General features: G+C 41.9%; 1 protein-coding gene and 1 non-coding gene across 4 annotated transcripts; both read left to right on the forward strand.

Moving 5' to 3' along the window:
* The first annotated feature begins 127 nt into the window (after positions 1–127).
* Positions 128–24145, forward strand: TMEM212 (transmembrane protein 212). 3 transcript variants are annotated; one of them, XM_054711201.1, is made up of 5 exons: positions 128–286; positions 11897–11956; positions 14404–14727; positions 20958–20997; positions 24003–24145. In XM_054711201.1, the coding sequence occupies exons 1-4, from the start codon at positions 128–130 to the stop codon at positions 20979–20981; spliced, it is 567 nt and encodes a 188-aa protein (XP_054567176.1). In that variant the 3' UTR covers positions 20982–20997; positions 24003–24145. The 3 variants fall into 3 exon arrangements, with proteins under 3 accessions (XP_054567176.1, XP_054567163.1, XP_054567169.1); XM_054711188.1 differs by lacking the exon at positions 128–286 and adding an exon at positions 3770–4015; XM_054711194.1 differs by lacking the exons at positions 128–286; positions 20958–20997 and adding an exon at positions 3770–4015.
* On the forward strand, positions 8237–8362 carry LOC114231840 (small nucleolar RNA SNORA23). Its single transcript, XR_003617831.2, has one exon. It is a non-coding gene; the product is annotated as a small nucleolar RNA SNORA23 (small nucleolar RNA).
* Positions 24146–24370: the final 225 nt, after the last annotated feature.

Raw genomic sequence — 24370 nt, forward strand, 5'->3', positions numbered from 1 at the left:
TAGATCAACAGTCCACTTGTGTCATGGCTACTGTCTCTAAGAAACTTGTGTTTGTTGAGGCCTGACATACCCTCATGTTTTAGTAACAGAACATATTTGAGATTAAGGACCCAAGTCACAGAGGAAAATGCAGGGCCTATACCAGGCTGCTGGCCGGATTCTCATGATTTTGGGGGCTCTCAGTGTTTTCTCTGGAGTTATTGCTTTCTTCCCAGTCTTTTCTTACAAGCTTTGGTTCACAGGATGGAGTGTCTGGATTGCTTGTCCCATTTGGAATGGAGCTTTGGTAGGCAAACATTTTATTACCTATATTGAGAGAATACAGGAAGGAGGGAGGGAAAGAGGAAACAGAGTAACATGTTCTTTTTAAGTTTCCAAACAATATGAAAAAGTCAACATTCTACAGAACTCACCTTAGAACATTAATTTCTATTATTTGCATTTTAAATGTGGGATTTTTCTTAAAATCATTTTATCATGTCTACTGTATCTTATGTAAACTATAACAGAAATACTGTTCAAGAAATTCTTAAAAAGTTATTTTATTTTAATCTCCTCACCTTGATATTCTGAGAAATTGAAATATCTTGAAGTTGGAATTAAAAATATATATATTAGGAGTGTGGGAGAGGTAGAAGAGGGTAAAGGGAAGATAAATGGTGATGAAAGGAAACTTTATTTGGGGTGGTGAACACACAATACAATATCCAGATGATATATTATAGAATTGTACACCTGAAACCTATATAGTTTTATTAACCAACTAGAGGCCCAATGCATGAATTTGTGCACGGGTGGGGTTCCTTCCAGATGATCAGGGCATTCTTGCCCAGTCCCAGTTGAGGCCGACTGGAGGGAGGGACCATGGGAAGCTGGTCCACCATGGGAGGTTGGCTGTGAGAGCGCACTGACCACCAGGGGGCAGCTCCTGTGTTTAGTGTCTGCCCCATGGTGGTCAGTGTGTGTCATAGCTACTGGCTGGTCATCCAGTCATCCAGTCGTAACAGTTGATTAAGCTTTTATATATATACTAGTGGCCTGGTGCACGAATTTCATGCACGGGGGGTGTCCCTCAGCCAGGCCTGCATCCTCTCCAATCTGGGACCCCTTACCCTCACCTGCTTCCCCCTGCCAGCCTGCTCACCCCCAACTGCCCCTCCCACCAGCCCAGTCGCCCCCAACTGCCTCCAGCTGCCCCCCTGCCAGCCTGCTTGCCCCCTATTGCCCCCCCCCACTGGCCTGCTCACCCCCAACTGCCATCCCCTGCTGGCCTGATTGCCCCTAATCACCTCTTCCTCGGCCCCACCACCATGGCTTTGTCTGGAAGAACATCCGGAAGGTCTCCCAATCTAATCAGCATATTACCCTTTTATTAGTATAGACTAGAGGGCGGGTCACAAAATTCGTGCACAGAAGGGGGGTCTCCTCAGACCAGCCTGAACCCTCTTCAATCCGGAACCGCTCACAGGATGTCTGACCGCCGGTTTAGGCCCAACCCCGGGGACTGGGTCTAAACCGGCAGTCAGACATCCCTCTCACAATCCGGGACCGCTGGCTCCTAACTGCTCACCTGCCTGCCTGCTTGATCATCCCTAACTGCACCCCCACCGCCAGCCTGATCACCCCTAACCGCCTCTGCCTGCCAGCCTGATTGCTCCTAACTGCCCCTCCTGCTGGCCTGGTTTTCCCTAACCACCCCCTTCCCGGCCTGGTTGCCCCACACAGCCTGCTGTTCAGTCATTTGGTCATCCCTCACTAACCCCCCCTGCCAGCCTTGTTTCCCCACGCACCCTGTGTTCAGTCATCTGTCCAGTTGTTTCAATAGTGACAGCCCCTGGCTTTTTATATATTAGGACTAGAGGCCCGATGCATGAAATTCGTGCAAGAGGCTCGGCCCTCGCAGCCCCAGCTTCGTCCAGAAAGTCATCTGGAAGGACGTCCGGAAGGTCGTTAGGCTGTCTGGTCTAATTAGCATATTATGCTTTTATTATTATTGATTATTATAGATAGATGTCTCCCCAATAAATTCAATAGAAAATATCATCCATGAAAAATAATTTTAAGAAGGAAAACAAGTAAAATAGCTTTCAAACTAACGCTTTTATTAGAAATGCTGACATGTGTCTACATCACCCAGATTTGCAAGCCCAAAAATCTTAGTTCTCCCTCCTTTTTCTCTCCACACAATTGTTTGATCTGAAAATAATTCAAGATGTTGGGTGATGGCCCAGCCAGCACAGCTCAGTGGTTGAGTGTCAACCCATGAACCAGGAGATCACCATTCAATTCCTGGTCAGGGCACATGCTCAGGTTGCAGGCTCGATCACCAGTAGGGGGTGTGCAGGTGGCAGCTGATCAATAATTCTCTCTCATCATTGATATTTCTATTTCTCTCTCCCTTCATCTCTGAAATCAATAGAAATAGATTTTTTTAAAAGGTTAGGTGATGAATTTCACAAACTTCTTAGTTCCCTAGAGAGGTGGGCATGTGCCAAGTACAAATTGGCACCAAGTAGGTGCTCAGTGTCTGCTCATTGGCTGATTGCACAGATAAAGGATCAAACCAGTATGTCAGATTTATAGGTCTAAGAAGTGAGCACATCTTGCACTAAACTCAGGGTGGTATGACTTAGGAGTTACAGAGGCCCATGAGCACAACAAATCCTTCTCTCATTATTTCCCAAGTTACCCTACATTCACCACTGAAGACTAGAGAATTCAATTTTGGGGCTTTTTGATCTGAAGAAGTTTTCTATTAAAATGTAGCCACTCTTGGAAGGGGCAACACTTTAAATCTTTTTTAAAAAATCAGACTTTAACTGGGGTAGTACTAAAAAGTGAGATCCTAGGGAATATAATTTTAATCTAGCTATTAAATAAATATGTGTTGATAGCCTCCTATATGCTTGAGTTACAATGGAGCATAAAGCAAGGTCCAGATGCTAATGGAACTCGGTCCAGCACGGTTTAACGATGGTGTGCATACGGGGCAAGCCAGATGGTGGGAATATGGACCTGAATGAGGAGACCATTTGGTGATGTTTTTCTTTTCTTTTTAAGTACATTATTTTACATTTACCACTCTGGTGTTAGCCTATAAAATGGGGTATTTTACAGGTAAAGAGAGCCTATGTGAAATGTCTAACCCTAAGATATTCAGAAAGAGTAAATGCAACTTGAACAAAGATCCTATGTAATAAAGAGATAATATGCTAATTATACTGAACAGCAGAACAGCCATCTGGACGACCTTCCAGATGAAGCCAGGGCTGCAAGGGCCAGCTGAGGCAGGCGGGGCTACAAGGGCCAAGCCCCTTGTATGAATTTTGTGCATCAGGCCTCTAGTTGTATAATAAAGAGCTTTGCCAATATTAAAGCCCTATACAAGTGCTTTAATACCACGCCTTTTACTGTCCAAACCCTGTGTTCCTAATCCCTTGCCACCCGACTCACTCTTCTAGCCCATTCCCTGATGACTTGCTGAGTTCTCCATCCTGTTACCTCCTGGTCTTCATCTCCTGCCACTCTCCCTTAACTAATTTCTTTCCCATCACACTAGCTTCTTGTTGTTTTAAAAAATGCCAAGGGTGTGTTTCTGTCTCAGGGCCTTTGTACTGTGTGTTTCTGTCTCAGGGCCTTTGTACTGTACAGCCTGTTTTCTGCCTGAAGCCTCTTCCCACACATGACTCATTTCCTAACCTTTAATTCCTTGAACAAATGTCACTTTCTCACTAATGCCTTCCCTCATTACCTTATTTAAAATTGCAGACCTCCCCCACAATTGGCATTCCCTGCTCTATTATTCCCCATAGCCCTTATCATCATCTAATCTATATACATAAAACCCTAATATGCAAATAGACCGAATAGCAGAACAACCAAACAACTGAACAACTGGCTGCTCTGATGTGCGCTGATCACCAGGGGGCACATGCACAGAACATGGCAGGCATCGGCAGTAGGTGGCAGAGCATGGAATATGGCAGGCATTGGCTGTGGCGGGATAGTGGAGCAGGTGAGTGGGGGCACCAGACCAAGGTGAGGCACTGGTTGCTGTCATTGGGGCGAGCCTCTGGTGGTTACTGAAAATTCTTTGCTCCCGTGCGCTGAGGTTCCACCGGGTGCTCGCACCCACTGTTGACACTGGAGCGACTGCTCACACCCGCTGCCAGCACCCGGTGCCAGTCCTGATTGCTCAGCACCATCAGCGGGTGTGAGTGGGGCCGGCACCATCAGTGTGTGGGAGCAGTGGCAGCAGGAGCGGGCCTGCGTGCAGACAGGGGACCAGGGCCCATGGCAGGAGGAGCCAGGCGGGGGCATGGAAGATGGGCTGAGACCCGCCCCTGTGCCCACTGCACCCTTGCGGCTCACAGTTCCTTTCAAGGTGCACGAATTTGTGCACTGGGCCCATAGTATACTATATAACTTATTTATTATTTGTTTGTCCTCCTCCAATGTTTATTGTAGAAGGGCAGGGATTTTTTCTATTTTGTTTATTGCTGTATTCCCAGCACTTGGAACAAAGTGAGCCACATACTAGATGTTCAATAAACATTGTTGAATAAGTGAATAAATCTCATGCTGGTGGCACAGAATTCCTTAGATAGTTGAACTCTAATTAGGTTGCAAAAACTAAAGGTCAAGCTGGTATTTATACTAAAGCAGGAAAAAAATCCTCATGAAAAGGAAAATAATAAGAGTGTCCACTCTTTTGATAATGTTTAAATTTGGAACATAATTTCTTTTTCCTAGTTGAGTTTTCTATTGAACCACAGCTCTCTCTGATCAGGGTCAACTTCAAAAGGTCTCTGACTCATTTCACAACCTTCTTTGCCAGTCATTTCTCAACTTGCCTGCAAAGTGTATCTTCCCCTGGTGAAAAGATAATTTATACACTTCAATCATATTGACATTTCCCTTTGTAAAGAATACATATCTCTTTGGAGACTTGTAAGAGATAGATTTTTACAAGTGGCACAGCACTTTGTATTTGTTCAGTGCCTTTCATTCAAGGCTTTCTAAGTTCTTCACAAATACTGGTCCTCAGACTCTCCTACTTCTATTCTGCCAGCCCCATGATAAGCAGTTTTCCTAGAATTTCTGAACAAGTTATTTAAAGGCATCGTCTGCTAGAAAGTATGCAGCAGGGAGATCATAGCACCTTACAGACTGAGCTCCACTTAAATCCCAGAAAACCTGGCTTGTAGATAAAGTGGAAATGAGGAAACCAAAGTACAATGAGTTTCACAAGATCTGAAGCCTGGAGGGTCCAGGGGCTTGGCCAATAGTGAGCAAAAGTGCTTCACCCAGAGCCCTGCTTGGAGAAGGGAACTTGGGAGGAAGGAAGGGCTAGACCTAGCCATGCAACTCCAGGCTCCTTCTCTGTTACAGGAGGGACTCAGTTTCACCATGGCTCAAGTCTCTTAAGCTTCAACAGTCCTGTGATTTCTAACTACCTGATGGTCAATTTCTCCTTAGATATCCTAAGCTTCTTGAAGTTCAGCTTGTCCAAAATAAATTAATTATCTTACCACCAAAAACAAGTTTCTTCTTCTGACTTCCTTGTCTTTTTCAAACCTTGGAGCAATATTTGACTCTCCTTTCATCTAAACTAGTGTTTCTCAAACTGACATGTGTCAATCACCCGGGGATCGTGTTAACATGCTACCTCTGGTCCTGGTCAGTGTGGCTCAGTTGGTTGAACATCTCATGCACCAAGAGGTTGCAGGTTGGATTCCTGGGTTGTGGGCTTGATCTTCAGTAGGGGTGTGCAGAAGGTAGCCAATGGATGTTTCTCTCTTTCATTGATGTTTCTCTCCCTCTCCCTTCCTTTTTCTAAAATCAATAAAAACATATTTTTTAAAAATGCAAACTCTGATTCAGTAAGTATAGGATGAGGCCTGAGATTCTGCATGTCTGACAAGTTCCCAAGGACCTGTCCTGCTGGTCTTAGGACTGTGTTTGGGGTTTTACTGCCCAAATTCAGCCCATCCTCAGCCCCATGCCCACCTGATCACGTCCAGTAGTTACTGGAGGTCAATAATTAAGTTCATTCTATCTGTACACTCTGATAAAAAATGCACAGAAGTTGGGGGTTTGCAGTAAAGAAAGGAAATCATTGATTAGAATTGGCAAATCTGGAGATGAGCAAGCTTGTGTCCTGAAAGAGCCTACTCCTCCATGGCACATAGGTTACAGAGTATATAGAGCAAAATCACAACACACTGTGGGTTAGGAATTCCAGGTCTGTTGAGAGCTGATTGGTCAGAGGTGAAATAAGGGTAATAAATCATTTTTTCAGGTCCTGGGCAATGTATTTTTTTTAATCCATTGATTGATTTTTAGAGAGAGAGAGAGAGAGGAAGAGAGAGAAACATTGATTTGGTGTTCCACTTACTTATGCATTCATTGGTTGATTCTCTTTCTTAAAAAATATTTGTATTGATTTCAGAGAGGTAGGAAGAGGGAGAGAAAGATGGAAACATCAATGATGAGAAAGAATCATTGATCCATTGCCTCCTGTATGCCCCCTACCAGGGATCAAGCCCGCAACCCAGCCATGTGCCCTTGACTGGAATTGAATGTGGGATCCTTCAGTCCAAAGGCCAACGCTCTATCCACTGAGCCAAACCAGCTAGGGCCACTGGTTGATTCTTATATGTGCCCTGACCAGGGATCAAACCTGCAATGTTTGAGCATTGGGAGGACGCTCTAACCAACTGAGCTACCTGACCAGGGCCTATTTCTTTAGGTCTTGAGGACAACTCTGTGGTCAGCTCTGGAATCCGGAACCCGGAACCAGTTTCAAGGAGAGGTAGCCAAGGGGGTCATCATGTCTTACTGGCACAGTAGTTGAAACATAACAGATTAAGATGTTATCTTTTTAGCCTGCCAGGGGCTTAAACCTCGTGACCATTAGTCAGAACCAAAACATTGTTTTCTGCTGCCTCAGGGGTCAACAATCACCCAGGTGAGAGACTAAGGTCAGGTCAGTAAAGTGTGCTGAGAGAGAGAGGAGGGAAAAAATTGTTTTAAAATTACAGTTTAAATCAAATCAAATTACAGTTTACATCAAACTCAGTTTCACAATCAGTTGCCCAGTAACTTTAAATTTTTCCTATGAGGTGCACCCCTATGCACTCCTTCCTCCTGTTCTCACTGTGCACCTCCCTACCACCACCAACAACAACAACTTCTTACCACTTTCCATCCCTGCCCAGGTTTTATTCCAAGATAACTTTGATAGCTCAGCCACGGGGCTCTCTTCATCAGTAGATTATAAAATCAATCTGTTGTGTAGCTAGCAGAATTTAGAAAACATGAATCAAATCAAATGAATAGAATAGAATAGAATAGAATAGAATAGAATAGAATAGAATAGAATAGAATATAGAATGAGACTATTAGAGTATATCACACAAAATAAGGATATTATTATTTTGGTTAGCTATAAAAATATTTATTTCTTGGCCATGAGGCAAAATATATTTCTTACTGTGGGTAGTGGTTAAAAGCCAAAAAAAACAACAACAACACACACACACAAAAACAAACAAACAAACAAAAAACATTTGAAAACCAAGGCCTCTCATCCTCGCTCCATTCCAATCCAACATGCATGCAACAACAGGCTCATCTATCTAAACCTCTGTTGTGTCAGTCTATCTCCTTGATCAAAAACCTTTAGTGTTGCTTCACTGTCCAAAGTTTGGATATGTCAGCCTGAACTGTGAGGCCCTCCTCAACCTGGCCTCGTGTGGTTTCGAACCTGATTTCCTACTCTTCTCCTCCAAGAACCAATCCTCCCACAGGGCGGGGCTCCTCTCTGACTGTTCCCCCAAGAGTGACTGCCACTTTCCTGCTTGTGCACCTGCTGCTCCTCCGGCTGCCTGGACACCCTTCCCTCTGATTCCCACTGAAATCACATCTGTCCTTCAAGTCTGCTCAGGTTGTGGGGGCTAAAAAATAATAGTACTTTTCCTCTCGCCAAGTTCTTCTAGCTGGGCTAATAATCAAATTAGTAGAGGCAGTGTAACAGGGGAAAATAAAAATTTAATGCATGCACGTGGGAATTAACATAGGCATAAAAATGTCAAAGACAGTGAGGCAACATTGGGTATATATGATATTTTAGACAAAGGAGTAAAAGGGCAGAGGGGACAGGGCTGTAGATTTCCGAAGTGAGAATGGGCAATTTACAGGTAGTTGAGGAAGAGCAGAACACACAGGGCAGGCAAATTCTTGCTAGGCATCCACACAAACATCATGCAGCCAAAGAGTAAGCTGGGAGCATAGTATTGGTCTAGTGTTGTCTCATTGGACATAATTTACCACTGACCAGCCTCCAAATTCCTACACAGAACTTTGGGAATAGAGATACTGTATAGTTTTTGGAAATTTAATGTTAAGATATCTATAATAACTCACTGCATTAAAAAAAAAAAATCTTGCTAGGCAACCCAGAACTAATTGGACACGGGGGTTTCTAGCAACAGGCCCCTGACTAAAGCCTTCCTATTCACCATACTTAATTCGAGGTAGGCTAAGGAGAAAATCCTAAAATCTCTTTCCTGAAGCAGGTTTTTCTATCTGAATCTCTTGAGCAGAAAGAAAGGAGGAGGGCGGGGCAAAGATTCTTTCTGAATCTTTTGTTTCTCCATAAGCACCTTAAAATCAATATCCCAACCGGCAGCTGGTAGCAAAGCTTTGGTCCCCTTCCAGGTCCTGTCTCCTCCACGGTGACTCCATCAGTGATTGTTCCCCCTGGAAATGGTCTCTTGTCGTTGACCTCTTCTCACACAGAAAGCACCCATGCTTTTACCTAATTTTGTGGGCATTCTCATATTAGCATTATTTTCCTATCTAGACTGTAAATTCCACTGAGAATTGGAGCTATTATTTGTAGAATTATTACTTGGTGAGCTTATTCATCTTAGCTTCTCTGTGCTTCATTTAAAAAGTACCGTGAGCCCTGGCTGGTGTTGCCAAATGGTTAGAGCATCGGCCCTTGCACTAAAGGGTCAAGGGTTTGATTTCCAATCAAGGGCATGTACCTAGGTTGCAGGTTTGATCCACAGCCCTTGTCAGGCAAGTGTGGGAGGCAACCAATTAATGTATCTCTCTCACATCGATATTTTTCTCTCTCCCCCCTTGCCTCCCTCCCTTCCACTCTCTCTAAAAAATTAATGGAAATAATATCCCCAGGTGATGATTAACAACAACAAAAAGTAATGATTCTTTTTTAATTTAAATTGATCACCTGGACAGTTATGATTGACTGGGGTAAGGGGTGGAGAGAGAGAAGTTTAATGATAAAAAATTGGATAAAATTATGAAGATTATTTTAAGTTATAGTTATGGAAAAGTTATAGGAATTATAATATTATAGTACAATAAGTGCCATAGCTTCTAAAAAAATAAAATAAAAAGTAGCAGATCTACATCATAGGGTCATAATAAGTGAACATATGTGAAGTGCTTAGGCTAGGCGTAGAGTAAGTGCTCAATAAATATTAGCTGTTTTCATTATTCTATCTGCATTGTATCTATCGCATCCCTTGTTCATAATAGACCCATAATAGATATTCATAAGTGAGTAAATTAGCCCATATTAAAATGATTTCTTTAAAAGTTTCTATTTCTGTTGTGACTGCTCCCTGCTTCCTTCATCTGCTTCTGGGAACTGCATCATTTACTTGAGCAATTTAAAGAATAAGTGGGAGGGTTCACAATTATCATGCCACCAGAGTGTTAGCAGCAACCATGGCAAAACCCAAGTACTGTCCCTAGAACTGCCCATAGAGCACGTCAACATAACAGCCCATGGAGCATGTCAACAGCCTGTCAAGAAGAGCTGAGGGAGGAGAGTGCAGGACGCCAAGCACCGCCCCCTCCTTCCTCACAACCTGCCTGCCCTGCTCTATCCAACTTTGTGCCTCTCAGACACGCCCTCCTTCACCTTTCCTTTTCCCCCTTGACCGCTCCCCTACCGCAAATCTCTTTCTTTTTTATTCTTTTCCCCTCTCTCTAAAAACAAAATTTTTAAAAAAGAAACAAAAGGGGAAGGCTGTGACTCCTGAAGGCATACTCCTACTCTACCTCCTATGCACAGTGTGGGGGGCAGGGGGTGGGGGGGCGAGAGGTGGGGCGGGGTGGGGGGAGTGCGGGTGGGGGGGAAGCAGTAAAGATGAGTGTGCTGGGCTCCTGAGCCACATCCTGCAGGGTGGATTTAACAAGTCACTGGTATTCATACACCAGCCTACTCCATGAAAGATCTTTTTCAAAGTTTTGTGTAAACAAAGTAAAATTCAAGCTGGCAGCTACAACAGCATTTTTCAACGTTAGCAAAGGCAAGAAACAGTTCATGCCAACGTAGTTAAGGCAGCCTGGAATCTAAGCATCTGCTAATGCCAGCTATCTATTTGGAGTTAAACCAGCAGAGGGGCGTCCCTTTGCTGCATCTCCTTTGCTTCAGTGTTGCTCACAGAGGAGTGACGTGTCATTTGAGCGCCTTGCCTCTGAAAGCACAGACTGGCCGAGGGCTTAGCCAGCCAGTGTTACAGTTGCTCTTAATAATTCTCCTGTTTTGTTGTACTATTTATGCTGGCCCGACCTCCATAGGGTCCCTTGGAAACTTTCCTCCTGCAGAATCAAGCCAACCTCTTTTGACTACAGATGGTTCTGTTTTTATCCATGGGAGTTTTATGGTATGGCGATGCCAAGTCTGGAATTTCAGGCTTAGCTACATGAGAAGTTTTGTGTGAGTGCATATGTGTGTGTGTGCTCCCCATCCCCACCTCTCAAATTCTCTAAATCCAACATTCAAAATAAAATATGCCAGGAAAATGAAAAGCTGGGTCTCAAAATAATAAATATGCCAGACCCGGGGCTACAAAAGCAGCATACCGCAAAACCACATTGGTAAAAGCTCTGATTTTCCTCCCCCTTAAATTTGTTGATACTATATATACTTTCATGTTTATTTTTCTGTCAAAAACCTTAATGGTACTATTTTTAGGCCTGCCCTCGTTCTATATCTTATTTCAGGCACATCTCTTCCTGGTTTTCTCTCTCAATCTCAAAACATTTTTTGACTAGGAACAAATGATTTATGGGTTGGAAATAAGTGATTTCCAGGCTCAATGACCGCAAAGATCTTCTTTATCAGACCCGGTGCTGAATCAAAGATGAGCCCAGAATTTTTTTTTTTTTTTCATTATCTATTGCTCAATTCTGGTGACACCATTCCCGCCTTTGTTGAACCATTTTTATTCTGCACTTTGGGCCTTTTTCCTTCAATGGAGACTCTAAAGAACTCTCTTTTGAAAAGCTGGACACCACTGCACTCAGAACAATAAATGCCCCATCACGCATTCATTCTAATGATAATCTTTGTTACTTGAGAAACAGGGATCACGTATTTGTATCCCACCAGCAGGCTTTTCAAGAGAAAGCAGATAGTAAAACATAGTGCTGCTGCTGAGGGTTTTCAGCGTTTTGTGACACATTTTCCATTCCGGTTCTTCCCATGTGCAGTTTTAGCAATTTGTGAGAAAGATGAACAATAAGCAATTAATCAAAACAGAACATATGGCGAGGGTTATAAAGCCAAGCTTCTATTGCAGCAACACCCTACTGTAGCAAAGGTTATCATCTCGATGGCAAAGGCAACACAGAAAATCAAAAAATGCGCTTGCATGAATCATGTCTTTATGACACTAATGGCTTCTCTTCCTCATTGTCATCACGGATGAAGAGGAGGTTGGAGCTATACATCCACTTAGCCATTTGCTATTCCTTCCAGTTCATGGTAAAGTTGTCAAATTGTGAGACAGATTGAACTCTTTCCAGGGCTACATTCTATCATGGATGTTATTTTTCCATCTTCCTTTCACAGGCCGTCACAGCTGGTATACTCCTACTGTTGGCTCACAAAGAGTGGACCCAGCGATACTTGGTAAACATGTGGATATTTTCGATGTGAGAAATATCCAAACCTGTAAAGATTTGATTTGACACAAAACTGCCAACAACTGCCAAGAAGCAAGATCTAAACTTCTTCAGAGAGGGACAGGTTTTCAGTTTCTTTTACGCATTTGAAATTAAGGAGAGAACATAAGGAAGATTACATGGAGGTGGGAGAAAGCAAAGTGGGATTGGATTACAGGATAGTGAACAACATTATGTGATCGTGCCCTAGCCAGTTTGGCTCAGTGGATAGAGTGTTGGCCTGCAGACTAAAGGGTCCCAGGTTCAATTCCAGCCAAGGGCACATGCCTGGGTTTCGGGTTCAATTCCCCCCTCCTCCTCGCCAGTAGGGGATGTGCAGGAGGCAGCCAATCAATGATTCTCTCTCATCATTGATGTTTCTATCTCTCTAGCTCTCTCTCTTCCTCTCTGAAATCAATAAAAATATACTAAAAAAGAAAAAAGCCAAGAGCTTTCTAAAAAAAGATTATGTGATCTCTAAGAATGGTTATGTCTTAGAAGAAGAGGTCTGAAAAGGGACATTTCAATGGTGTGTTAACCTAGATACACAAGAACAATAGACAAGATTTGCTTAAAGCAAAGATAAACTTTTACTAAAGAAGTTATGTGCCTGGAAGGTGACTACCCACCATAATCTGCCCATTTAGGAATTTATGATCAGACTAGAGGCCTGGTGCATGAAAATTCATGCACTGGAGGGGGGGGTCCCTCAGCCTGGCCTGCCCCCTCTCACAGTCCAAGAGCCCTCAGGGGCGGGAGGTGACCCAGCGATCAGGGGAAGGAGTGCCCCATCACACCTCTGCTGCTGCCACTGCTGGCAGTGCAAGCCTTGGCCGGCCCTTGTTACCCTGAGCCTCAGGCAGCCCTGGGTGGTTGGGTAGCCGCCATCCGAGGTTTGCCTGCACCTCGGGCCGGCTCTGGGTGGCTGGGGGGATGAGGGGACTGGGGGACTCCGGAGGCAGGTGTGTGGAGCGGCGGGGCTGAGGGGACTGGGCACTGCCATCTTTGAGGGTGGGGCAGTCAATTAGCATATTCCCTCCTTATTGGCTGTGGGCACTGCCATCTTTGTGATGGCATAAGGGTCAATTAGCATATTCCCTCTTTATTAGATAGGATTACCCTGTGATGTTACTTTTTGTCGCTGGAATTGTCAGTTTTATTATAGAACCTCTTTTACTTCGAAGAGGATGGTTTGAAGATCAAATCTCTTCTAGTTCAGGATAGAACATAGAGACTGTAATTTCCAATTATAATTGAATTCTGTCCAATCAATGCCTTTCTATGATGAATTTTATGTAATAAAGTATGTTTTCAATTAAAATTTTGTATTTGACTCCTGCCCCAAACATTTTCTACAAGTTCCTAAGTTATTGTAAGTGCTGTCATTTGGGGAGGACAGAACCAGGGTTAGTGCTACTGGGTTTCATCTTGAAGAAAGAGATCTATAGGCTCCTCTGCTTTCAATGTTGCATTTTCAAGTCTCAATTTGGTATCGCCTTCCAATCTCCCTGTACTCTTTGCCCTTAAAGAAAGAATGAGGCCTGGCCGGTTTTGCTGAGTGGTTAGAATGTTGGCCTGTGGACCGAAGGGTCTCAGGTTCAAGTCCTGGTCAAGCGTGTACCTCGGTTGCAAGTTCAATCCCCAGCCCTGGAGGCAACCAATCAATGTGTGTCTCTCATGTCAATGTCTCTCTCTCTCTCTCTCTCTCTCTCTCTCTGTGTGTGTGTGTGTGTGTGTGTGTGTGTGTGTGTGTGTGTGTGTCTTCCTCCTCCCTTCCTTCTGCTCTCTAAAAAAATCAATGAAAAAAATATCCTGGGGTGAGGATAAAAAAGAAAGAATGTAAAGTCATAATATCTTGAATTTTAATAGCATGGAACCAAGTAATCCCACAATATAGATCAATACCTTGATCTCATTAAAATTTTTCTCCCCTGGCTACAGCAGTGCTTCTCAAGGTTTAATGGAGGTGTGAATCACCTGGGGATCTGGTTAACAGGCAGATTCTGATTCAGTAGATCTTGGTGAGACCTGAGAGTCTACATTTCTAACAATGTACCAGGGCGTGTCAGTGGACCATGGACCACACCCTGATTGGCGAGGTCCTAGGATAAGGCAGGGATTCTGTTTACTCATCTGTTTTTCCCACCCCAGACTGGTTCTCAACACATGACAGGAGATAAATAAATATTTGTTCAGTGGGATTGATTTCATTTTTTGCCCCAGTTGGCTGATGTTATTCTTCCATAATGTAGATAGAAGAGGAGAACACAAGGGCCTAAGGGAAGGTTGTGACCCATTTCTCCTTCACTTCCCAGTAGGAGAGATTAAGACCTGGCATCTCTTTCTTCCTATTGCTAAGAAGCTTTTGGAAAATCTAGTTCCCAAAGTAACAATTTGTTTCTGCTTTATTTTCAGTGGGAAGCTAGTTTCACTTTTGTGATTCTGAGCCTTATGGGATGCCCACTTCATTTTGCGGTAGCCATGGAATCGGCTCTCCTCGGCCCATATTGCTTCTACTCATTATCAGGGATTGCAGGCACCAATTATCTTGGTTATGCAGTTGCCTTTCCTTTTCCATATGCAAAATTCCCATCAGTGTGTGTGGATCCACCACACTATGAAGAGTACCACCTGACGCTTCAAACCTTGGACCTGTGCCTGAGCTTTGCCATGTTCTGTGCATCCCTGACAGTATTCCTCAAGCTCTCTGCAAGATTTATCTGGAACGGACACATAAATGTAAGTTTCAAGAAAGGGGGCAGGGGAGCTGGTTCTTATTCCATCCTGAATGTTAAAATGAGAAGCCTTGTACGTTAACATTTGATTTTTCCTTTCTTCACCACTATATCCTGTATAATCATGGCAGCCAGTGGCTGGCACATAATAGATGGTCAATAATAGTTTTTGTAAGAATGAATGGAACTATGTTGATGTGATAACAAAAGGTATGGCAGTAGGTAGCACCAGCTAATTCTTATCTCAACATGCTGTTTAAAAAAATTACTAATTGAGATAAATATTAAGAGCTTTGTGTGGAAATTGAAAGCAGCACCCTTCATATTTTTAATATTAGTCAAATACAGATATCTTAATTTGGCTTCTATCCCCTTCAGAAAGATATACATGCTCCTTGACTAGAGAAGACATATGAAATTCCCCCTTTCTACTCCTATTCCAGCAGAAAAGCTGATATAGGCTAACATCAAATTTAGTTTCCTAACTTTTTCCAGGAGGGCTAACCATATTAACTGTATGAAATAATAGCAATGTGAACTGTATGTGTACTGTGTATCAGTGTACTTCCCATTTTACAGATAGTAAACTAAGGCTAAAGAGTTTCTATAACCCTTTGCACTCGCTTGCTTTTTTCTCGATTCCTTTATTCTACTCAGGATTTAATTTTTTAAATACCCCATATTTTACAAAGCACGGCAGTAGAATAAAAAACTGGAGTTTCTTTTCATACAAACTTATTTATTTGGATTTTTTTATATTTCAAATTATTGATACATTCAATAACCGTCACACTCGACATCCGAGTGCAAAAGGATAACTTTCCCAAGGTCACCCTAATGAGTCTAGATTCAAAACTCAGAGCCATTTCTCTTAATCAGGCCAGATTGATTCTGTGCCTCCTTGTCACTCAACCTTTCCTCCTCTACCAGACCATTAATATGCATGGCTCTGGCCCCCAGGAGGATTACAGCAGAGTCACTGGGAGAAGAGCACAAGTGATTTCTGATACTAAATTCCTACAGGTATTGATCCTGGGTCACTGCTTTGTGAGTTGAACAGCTTCCTTCTGGAAAGAGCTATTTCCCAGGGAAAACTCTCCTACTGGCTGTATGATTCAAGTCAGTATTATATTAGGATCAGGTGAATTCGAAATATATTTTTATTGATTTCAGAGAGGAAGGGAGAGGGGAGAGAGAGATAGAAACATAAATGATGAGAGAGAATCATTGATTGGCTGCCTTCTGCACGCCCCACACTGGGAATTGAGCCTGCAACCCAGGCATGTGCCCTGACCAGAAATCGAACCCATGACTTTGTGGTTCATAGGTCAATGCTCAATCACTGAGCCACACCAGCCAGGCAGAATTGTGTGAATTTAAGTAATGTCAACCAATTCTCTCCCTCCCTCCAATTTGATCCTATCAACAGCAACCATCAAAGCTAAAAAGATAAGAATTGACACTCTCGATGCCTTTTGTGGTCATTCTTGTCCTCCTGAAATTCTACATAAGTCTGCAAAGGAAATCCGTACATTCTTCAGGACAGAATTGATTTTACAAGGAGCCTTGCCCAGAGTTGAGATGAACAGACCAAAATCACCTCCCCTATTGTATTGCCAGGGCATCTAGAAGTTTGGTATTTGAGATTTCTCCCTTGTTGTAAACATCCCAAATGTCTAAAGCCCTTTGCTAAAAGGAACATATGCCTAAGAGAAACACACATTTAAGTGTTGGCAGCCATAAACCCTCAGCATAGATAGTTAATCAGACACCTGATTCATTGAAGGCATGACACTTATAGTATCTAGGTTTAACATAGATAGAAGGCAGGGAGAAAAAAAAATTAAACATTTACAAAGAACTGGGTAAGTCAGTCCCGTGGAGACCCAACAGGGAGGCCATTTAAAGTGCCTGGGGGAAAAGAAAATTAATTGAAAACACAGCAAAGTTCTCCAACTTCAGAGTTTTGCCTTGGCCCATCTTGCTCAGGGTATAGTTCTTGGTGTGTGATTTCTAAGCTAGGTGTAGAATCCAACACAACTACAGAGTGGGGCAACAGTAGGTTTACAGTTGTTCATATGGAAAATAATACAAAAATTAATAAATCATAGTTCAAGAATAAAGCCTTATGTGTACTCACAACTGTAAACCTACTTTTGACCCACCCTGTACAACATGTTCCTCCAAGTGGATCAGTGGCATCAGAATCTTGTTAAACCAGATTTTTGGATCTAATCCAAGACCATTCCTACTAAGTCAGAAACTCTGGGCTTGGAGGCAGGGAATGTGCGTTTTTAACATATGACCCAAGAGAGTCTGATGAAAATTCTCTTCCTAGCACAAAATTATCTTAGTGTCACTTCTGGACAGAATCTCAGTTTTCCCATCTGCATAGAATGCAGCACTAGTTTGGGGGAGAGTTCCAGATAAATTTAATAAGAGCATGTCTTTGGTGAGTGTTTTTGGATAAGTTGACACCACATACTCCACAGTGGTGGCAGATCATGTTTCATTAGGGAGGATGAGTAGCTGACATGGGGGGGATGATGTTAGGTATTAATAACTAGCACTGCCCCTAGCCCACAAGGAGCACAGGCAGCCTGAGCAAACCTGTTACTGTGTAGAAATCTGGGCCATATTACGCACAATTTCTAGCATTAAAATGAATGTATTAATTTCTCAAAATTCTAGAAGCCACACAACTTTCTTAGAAGGAAAGGTGGGTCATTTGTTTGGATACAGAATTCTATATAGTGATTCTATTTTAATGAACCTCCATATAATTACATTGTTAGATTCCTCACATGCTAAAAGGAATAAGTAATATTTTAAAATTTAATTGAAAACTATACTGACTATTGTAAAATATGCTGCTGATTCATGCTTCTTTCATATATAAACAAAACACCGAAAATGCTTTTAAAAGCTGTACTTTTAAGTGTCTGCCTGAAAATTAAAATTCTCTTATGTGAATATAGTACATATCAGGAAACTCAAGAACTAGGAAATTTTGTAAAAAAGAAAAAATGATGGTTTGAAGGAAGATTTGGAAAAAAAATTGTAGTTGTACTTTATTTTATTGTAGCACAAAATAAATTTTTAGATACATTTCTCGTGATCAATATTTTAGAAAATATCTTTCTAAGAGTTTTTTCTGTAAGTTCAAAAAGTTTTCAGAAATGAATCAAACACAAACACCCCTTAGGATTTGCCACATTCATTATTTCTTAGACTTGAAGTCATCTTGCATCCCAGTCAGCTGGAGCTGCTATAACAAAATACCATAGATGGAATGGCTTAACCAACACACATTTATTTCTCACTGTTCTGAATGCAGGAGGCCCAGGATCATGATTAGTTTTTGGTGAGGCCTCTCTTCCTGGCTTATGGATGGCTGTTTTCTCATTGTGTGCTCACATGGCCTTTCCTGTGCCTGCTCCTGGAGAGAGGAAGATCTCTCTCTACTTATAAAGGCACTAATCCTATTATGAGGGCCCCATCCTCATGACCTCATCTAAACTTTATTACCTTTCAAATGACACACCTCCAGATATCACCACAATGGTGATTAGGGCTTCAACATATGGATTTGGGAGGGGGATGGGGCACAAACATTTGATAACATCCTGCTGAAGGTCACACAGTTGATGATGTATGAGCGTGCAGTCTATTGGTACCCAACCAAAACCACAGGGAGAAATGCTTGAGTCACAAAGGGTTTGGTGATTTTGATAAACACTTATAAAGGCATTGTGTGAGTGCTGCAGACTAAATGTCTGGCCCGGCCAGCGTGGCTCACTGGTTGAGCTTTGACCTATGAACCAGGAGGTTACAGTTTGATTCCCAGGTCAGGGCATATGCCCGGATTTTGGGCTTGATCCCCGTTGGGGGATATGCAGAAGGCAGCCAATCAATGATTCTCTCTCATCATTGATGTTTCTAGCTCTCTCTTCCTCCCTCTCTGAAATCAATTTAAAAAATGTCTGTGTCACCCTCTCCAAATTCATATTGAAGCCCTTAGTCCTGCTGTGATGGCATTAGGAGGTGGGGCCTTTGGGAGGTAATTAGGCTTAGATGAGGTCAGAAGGGTAGAATCCCCATGATGAGATTAGTGCCCTTATAAGAAGATGAGGAGACCAGATATATCTCTCTGTTCACCAAGTAAGGAGAGAGAGCCAGCACCTTGATCTTGGACTTCCACCCTCCAGAACTATGAGAAATAAATGTTTGTTGTATAAGCCACCTAGTTTATGGAAGTCTGTTATAGTAGCCGAGCTGGCTAAGACAGTGAGCGCTTCCAAATTTTAAAGCCCTCATGGGAAGGGGTGGAGCTGGGAAAGGAGTAGGAGCTCCCTGCTTGTGTGGCTTCTTGCACGCGGGCTGAAATGACCCTGTCGGCTTAGGACACAACGCAGGAAGCAAATGAGCACAACACAGAATTTAAGTCGAGAAACTAAACCATAGCCAGAATTGTCTACATTCTTGGTTCAGTAAGTCATCGAGTGATGGGAAAGAAAAGAATTGGGACACCAGACGCACTGCAGCTGTCCCCTGCAGCTACTCTGCCCCTCCCCCATGGAATGGAATGGCTTCATTTGTTTTCCTTTCATTATTCATTGTTATGTTTGGGGGTTTTGTGTGTGTGTTTTTAATGAAAGGGGGAAAGAAAATATTTCCCCCCTTATCCTGTGAGATAATTTTTTTTCAATGAATTGAGAAATACTTGCTTTGCATAAAAGATGTAGGCAAACCCTTTAAATGCAGTTTGAAAACATATGGGGACAGAATATTTATCAATGGAGGACTCTCTTCTTCCAAAATGAAGAAAAATTAGCAAGCAGTGATATCCTGGCTTATACTCTTCCAGTGGACCTGCACTGCATCGTTAGCAATATAAATGCAATATAACAATATAAATATGTTTTGAAAGAAGTTTACCTGTAACTCTCATCCTCAAGGTCTGAGGCCTCCTGTTGAGCTATAATAGATCTTTCTGGTGCCTCTGGGAACTAAATCCCCTTGGGTTAAACTCAAGTAAAACTCAAGCATGATAGAAGCATCAATGATGAGAGAGAATCATTGATTGGCTGCCTCTTGCACGCCCCCTACTGGGGATTAAGCCAGCAACCTGGGCATGTGCCCTTGACCAGAATCAAACTTGGGGCCCTTCAGTCCGAAGGCCAACACTCTATCCATTGAGCCAAACTGGCTAGGGGACTCCTTATTCTTAATGCAAAATGTTATTATTAATATATTTAAAATCAAAATGTGTTATACTTTAAACAAATAAGAAATATATTTAAAACAAAAAAAAATTTTGTTTTCTAAAAAGGCAGAAATTTGAGTAGAAATCAGAAACCTCCATTCTCTATAATCACATAAATTCAGTTTTCTACAAAGAAAACTGAATTTATACTAGTGAATATTTCAGAATGATCATAGTGGTGCTAATATGTGAGCACAAAACCATTTAGAAATGTAACAATGTTAGAGACTTTAAATTTTATTAATTAAAGAGGAGAATACTTGATGGCTATTATTGGGTGCCTGAGTTAACCACCCCACCCCCCCCCCCCCCGCCCCCCATAGGAAAGAAGGGAGAGAAACAGAGGAAGTAATTAAGGTGAAAAACAATGGGGTTGTGTAGGGTGGGGAATGACATAATGACACTTCCCCTCCCAAACTGACCCTGGGAGCCGGCGGGGACTGTGAACGAGGCAGTTCACCCCTGCACACATCAGTAGGTGAACTTTGGCTTCCTCATCTCTAAGACCGTAGAATGTGTCCAGCCAGATCTTAAGACCTTTCCAGATCTCTCTCAGCCTGTGATTTCTATTCCATGAAGAAGATTAACATTCAGAAGGGAGAAATGTGAGCAGCAATGGCTGGCTCTTTACCTGCCCATGCCACACCAATATGTGGCTGGGGTACACCACATGGCCTTACTATGTTAGCTCAAGAAGTCATATATGCCAGCAATATTATTCATGAGAGATGGTATGAGAGTTGTTACAGATTCCCAGATCACTTTAACCACTTTAGAAAAAAAAAGCTTTCTTTGCTCAATATTCAATTTGTCATATTGAACCAACCAGAATTGTCTTGTTGTCTGTCTTAAAAAACAAACAAATAACTTACCATTATATTATTGAATAAGTAAGAAACTCCAATTTATTTGCAAAAAAAAATTATTTTAAAATGTTTTTCTTCTCTTACATCACATAACTAACCTAGATGAAAAGGAAAGCTGCTAGTTAAAGCAATGGATTATGAGGTACCTATTTAATAAAAAGAATATCTTCTCTTCATTAGTACTATACATGATTTTTTTCTTGTCATGTGTCAAGGAGTATGAACCCAAAGCCCTAAATACAATATTCGTTACTTGTACTTGTTCCTCTACATTTATTGAGCATATATTAAGTGGAAAATATTATGCTAAAGGCTAAAGGGTAGAGATAGAAAGATGAGCAACACACATTCAGGTCTTCCCTTGACTTATAGGGACTGAGAGGAAATGAGACTTGAGCCAGGAGCACCAATAGCCTAGATCCATGGTCGGCAAACTGCGGCTCACAAGCCACATGCGGCTCTTTGGCCTCTTGAGTGTGGCTCTTCCACAAAATACCATGGCCTGGGAGAGTCTATTTTGAAGAAGTGGTGTTAGAAGAAGGATAAGTTTAAAAGATTTGGCTCTCAAAATAAATTTCAAGCGTTATACTGTTGATATTTGGCTCTGTTGACTAATGAGTTTGCCGACCACTGGCCTAGATGAAGAACAAGATCTAAATTAGGGAGTGCTGGTGGACATGGAGAAGAGGTGATACACATGAGAGATATTTAGGGAGTAGAATCAATGGGACTTAATAACAGTTAGCATGTGGAGCAAGGGAGAAGCCCAGGAAGTTGCAAAAGGGTTTCTTGACCATGAGAAACAGGACAGAGCAATTGGATTCAATGTGTGAGTCCTACTCTTCTCATTTAGGGTAAATATTCAGTTTCATATCTCATCATTAATTAAAAGCCATCATGAAAACTTAGAAGAAATCAGGGGACTTTGGCCAATGAGGTACTAGATCTTGCCTTTGGACACTCCATGACTTTGGTTGGTCACACATCAGATGAAAATTATAACTTGCTTTGAGTTTATAATACACCTAGTGCTAAGACAGTTTCAATCCAGCCCATATTTATTCAACAACTTTTCTTCTACTGAATCTCCCATGACAAGGATTGCCCATAAGTGACCTGTAGATAGCGAAGCCCAATGAACTCCTCAGTCTTCCTTGACCGCTCCACAGCCTTTGAAACTATGGACCACTTTCTCCATGCAATCCTCTACCCTTTGACTTCCATGGACCTTTTGCTTTGGTTCTCTTCCTTCTTTATGGTTTTTCCTCCTCAGTCTTCTTATAAGGTTCTTTTGCCCTGCTCACCCCTTAAAGGCTGGTGGCCTTAGTTACCACCTTTGGACTGATACCCCACACATCTATATATGTAGCCCAGTTTCCTCTCCTGCTCTAATAAGCTCTACATTTGATCATTTTGGGACACTCTCCTAGGTGTCTGCAAACACATCAAACTGAAGATGTTCATAACAGAGCTGATCATCTCCTTATCCCCAACACCTGCTCTTCTTCCTGTATCTCCAGCTCAGTTGCTAACACTCGGGACACTCAGGACAATCCTAACACTTGGGGTCATTCTTGACTCCTCACACCTGAGTCAATCACCATATTCTGACAACTGCACCTCTTAAATATTTCTCCACTGTGTTCCTCTTTCTCTGTACTAATTGTGATGGTTCTGGTTCAGCCGTCCAACTTCTCTCATTAACACTTCTGTGCCTCTAGTTTCGCAGCTTTGTTCTTCTTAAGATGTATCCTCCACATGAGCTCTAGAATGAGCTCTCTAAAGTTCAAATCTACTGTTATTATTCCCCTGGTTTACATCCTTCTGTGGCTCCCCTTCACACTCAGCTTACAGCCAACCTCCTTCATGTGACATCCATAGGCATTCAGCTCCTCTCCAAGAATGTGAGTTCCTTGAGGACAGGGACTGTCTAAGGCAGTGGTCGGCAAACTCATTAGTCAACAGAGCCAAATATCAACAGTACGATTGAAATTTCTTTTGAGAGCCGAAAACCGACTTCTGCACATGGGCCACGAAGTTTCAATCACACTGTATGTGCGTGCCCGCACGTGGTATTTTGTGGAAGAGCCACACTCAAGGAGCCAAAGAGCCGCATGTGGCTCGCAAGCCATGGTTTGCCAACCACTGGTCTAAGGTAAGCAGGAAATGTGGGACTAAGAATGTAGAAATCAAGAGTAACAGAGTCATGGATTGCAATACTTGATGTCATTTTTATTTCTTCCTAGCCATAGCTAAATCTTACCTAAACCTACAGCGGGAGTATTTCAAGTTTAAAAATAATTTACATGAGGGAATTTACTATGGTTACTGGAATCCAAGAAAAATCTCCAAGAAGGAACATAAGGAAAAAAGTAGATTTGAATTCTCATACTAAAGAGCAGTGGTTTGTTGAAGAAAAATTGCTTTTAGCATTATTTATGACACATGGAGAACCTGATATGCCCTGGTACTTTTGGAGTCAGACAGTTTGAAGTATAATTATTTCCTCTATCACCTACTATCTGAGTAGCCTTGTGCAAATCAATATTGGACCTCTCTGAGCCTAAGGTTCCTCATTTATAAACTGAAGATAACACCTACCTCACATGTTGCAAAATGAAATGATGTAATTACTACTAAGAGCCTTACACTGGGCATGGAACTTGATAAGTGCTCAAGAAATGTTGGCTATCTTCCCCTTCCTTCTAATCAGATTTAAATTCTTGGCTGCCATTCAGAAAGTGCTCTTTACCCTTTCTGTTAATTTTCGAAAAGCCCTGAACCAATCCAAACCAGACAAAACAAACAGCAAATGACCAAAAGAGATATTCAACAGCGATTCCCCATATCCTTAGACAACCCTTGCCCACAAAAGTAACAGTTCTTCTTGACTGTTTTATGCTTACGCCAGACATTTCATTACACATATATTTCTTTTTTATTTCTTTCTTCCAGTATAACCAATTCTGTTCTCTCTGGTGGTTCCTCTTAAATTCTTAAGTGGTACCATGATGCTGTTACTTGAGTCATCCTTCATTGGGTTCCTGTGACATAAAAAGGGGGCTAAATTAAATGTCAGAAGTGACACTCTATTCTCTTTGATATATTGTAGAAATAAACACTACTTTATTTTTCTTTTTTTCCTAGGGTCAAAAGAATGGACAATAAATTTGAAGCAATGTTCCTCTTAAATTCGTTATATCTGTGGCCATGATTTTGAAATATTTGGCAAATATTTTTGATATTTGAACATTTTTCCTCTATGGGTTTATAAAATAAAAATGGAAATTATTGTACATTTTAGTTCTTTTTTATTGTTAACCTTGTTTTTTCTGATTTACATGTGATGATTTCTAAAAATTGAAATTTCATCATTGTTGGCATCGAAATTTTAAAACCTTAAAATATAAATTTTCAGTGAATTAATGTTTTCTTTAAATTCCTCTTGTTCCTGAATGGTTTCATTAAGCTGTGATTCCCTCCTACCTAAATTAAGGAAACATTTTTCTTAGCAT

This window comes from Eptesicus fuscus, chromosome 3 (genome assembly GCF_027574615.1).
Source record: "Eptesicus fuscus isolate TK198812 chromosome 3, DD_ASM_mEF_20220401, whole genome shotgun sequence".
In the NCBI taxonomy this organism is placed as follows: domain Eukaryota; kingdom Metazoa; phylum Chordata; class Mammalia; order Chiroptera; family Vespertilionidae; genus Eptesicus; species Eptesicus fuscus.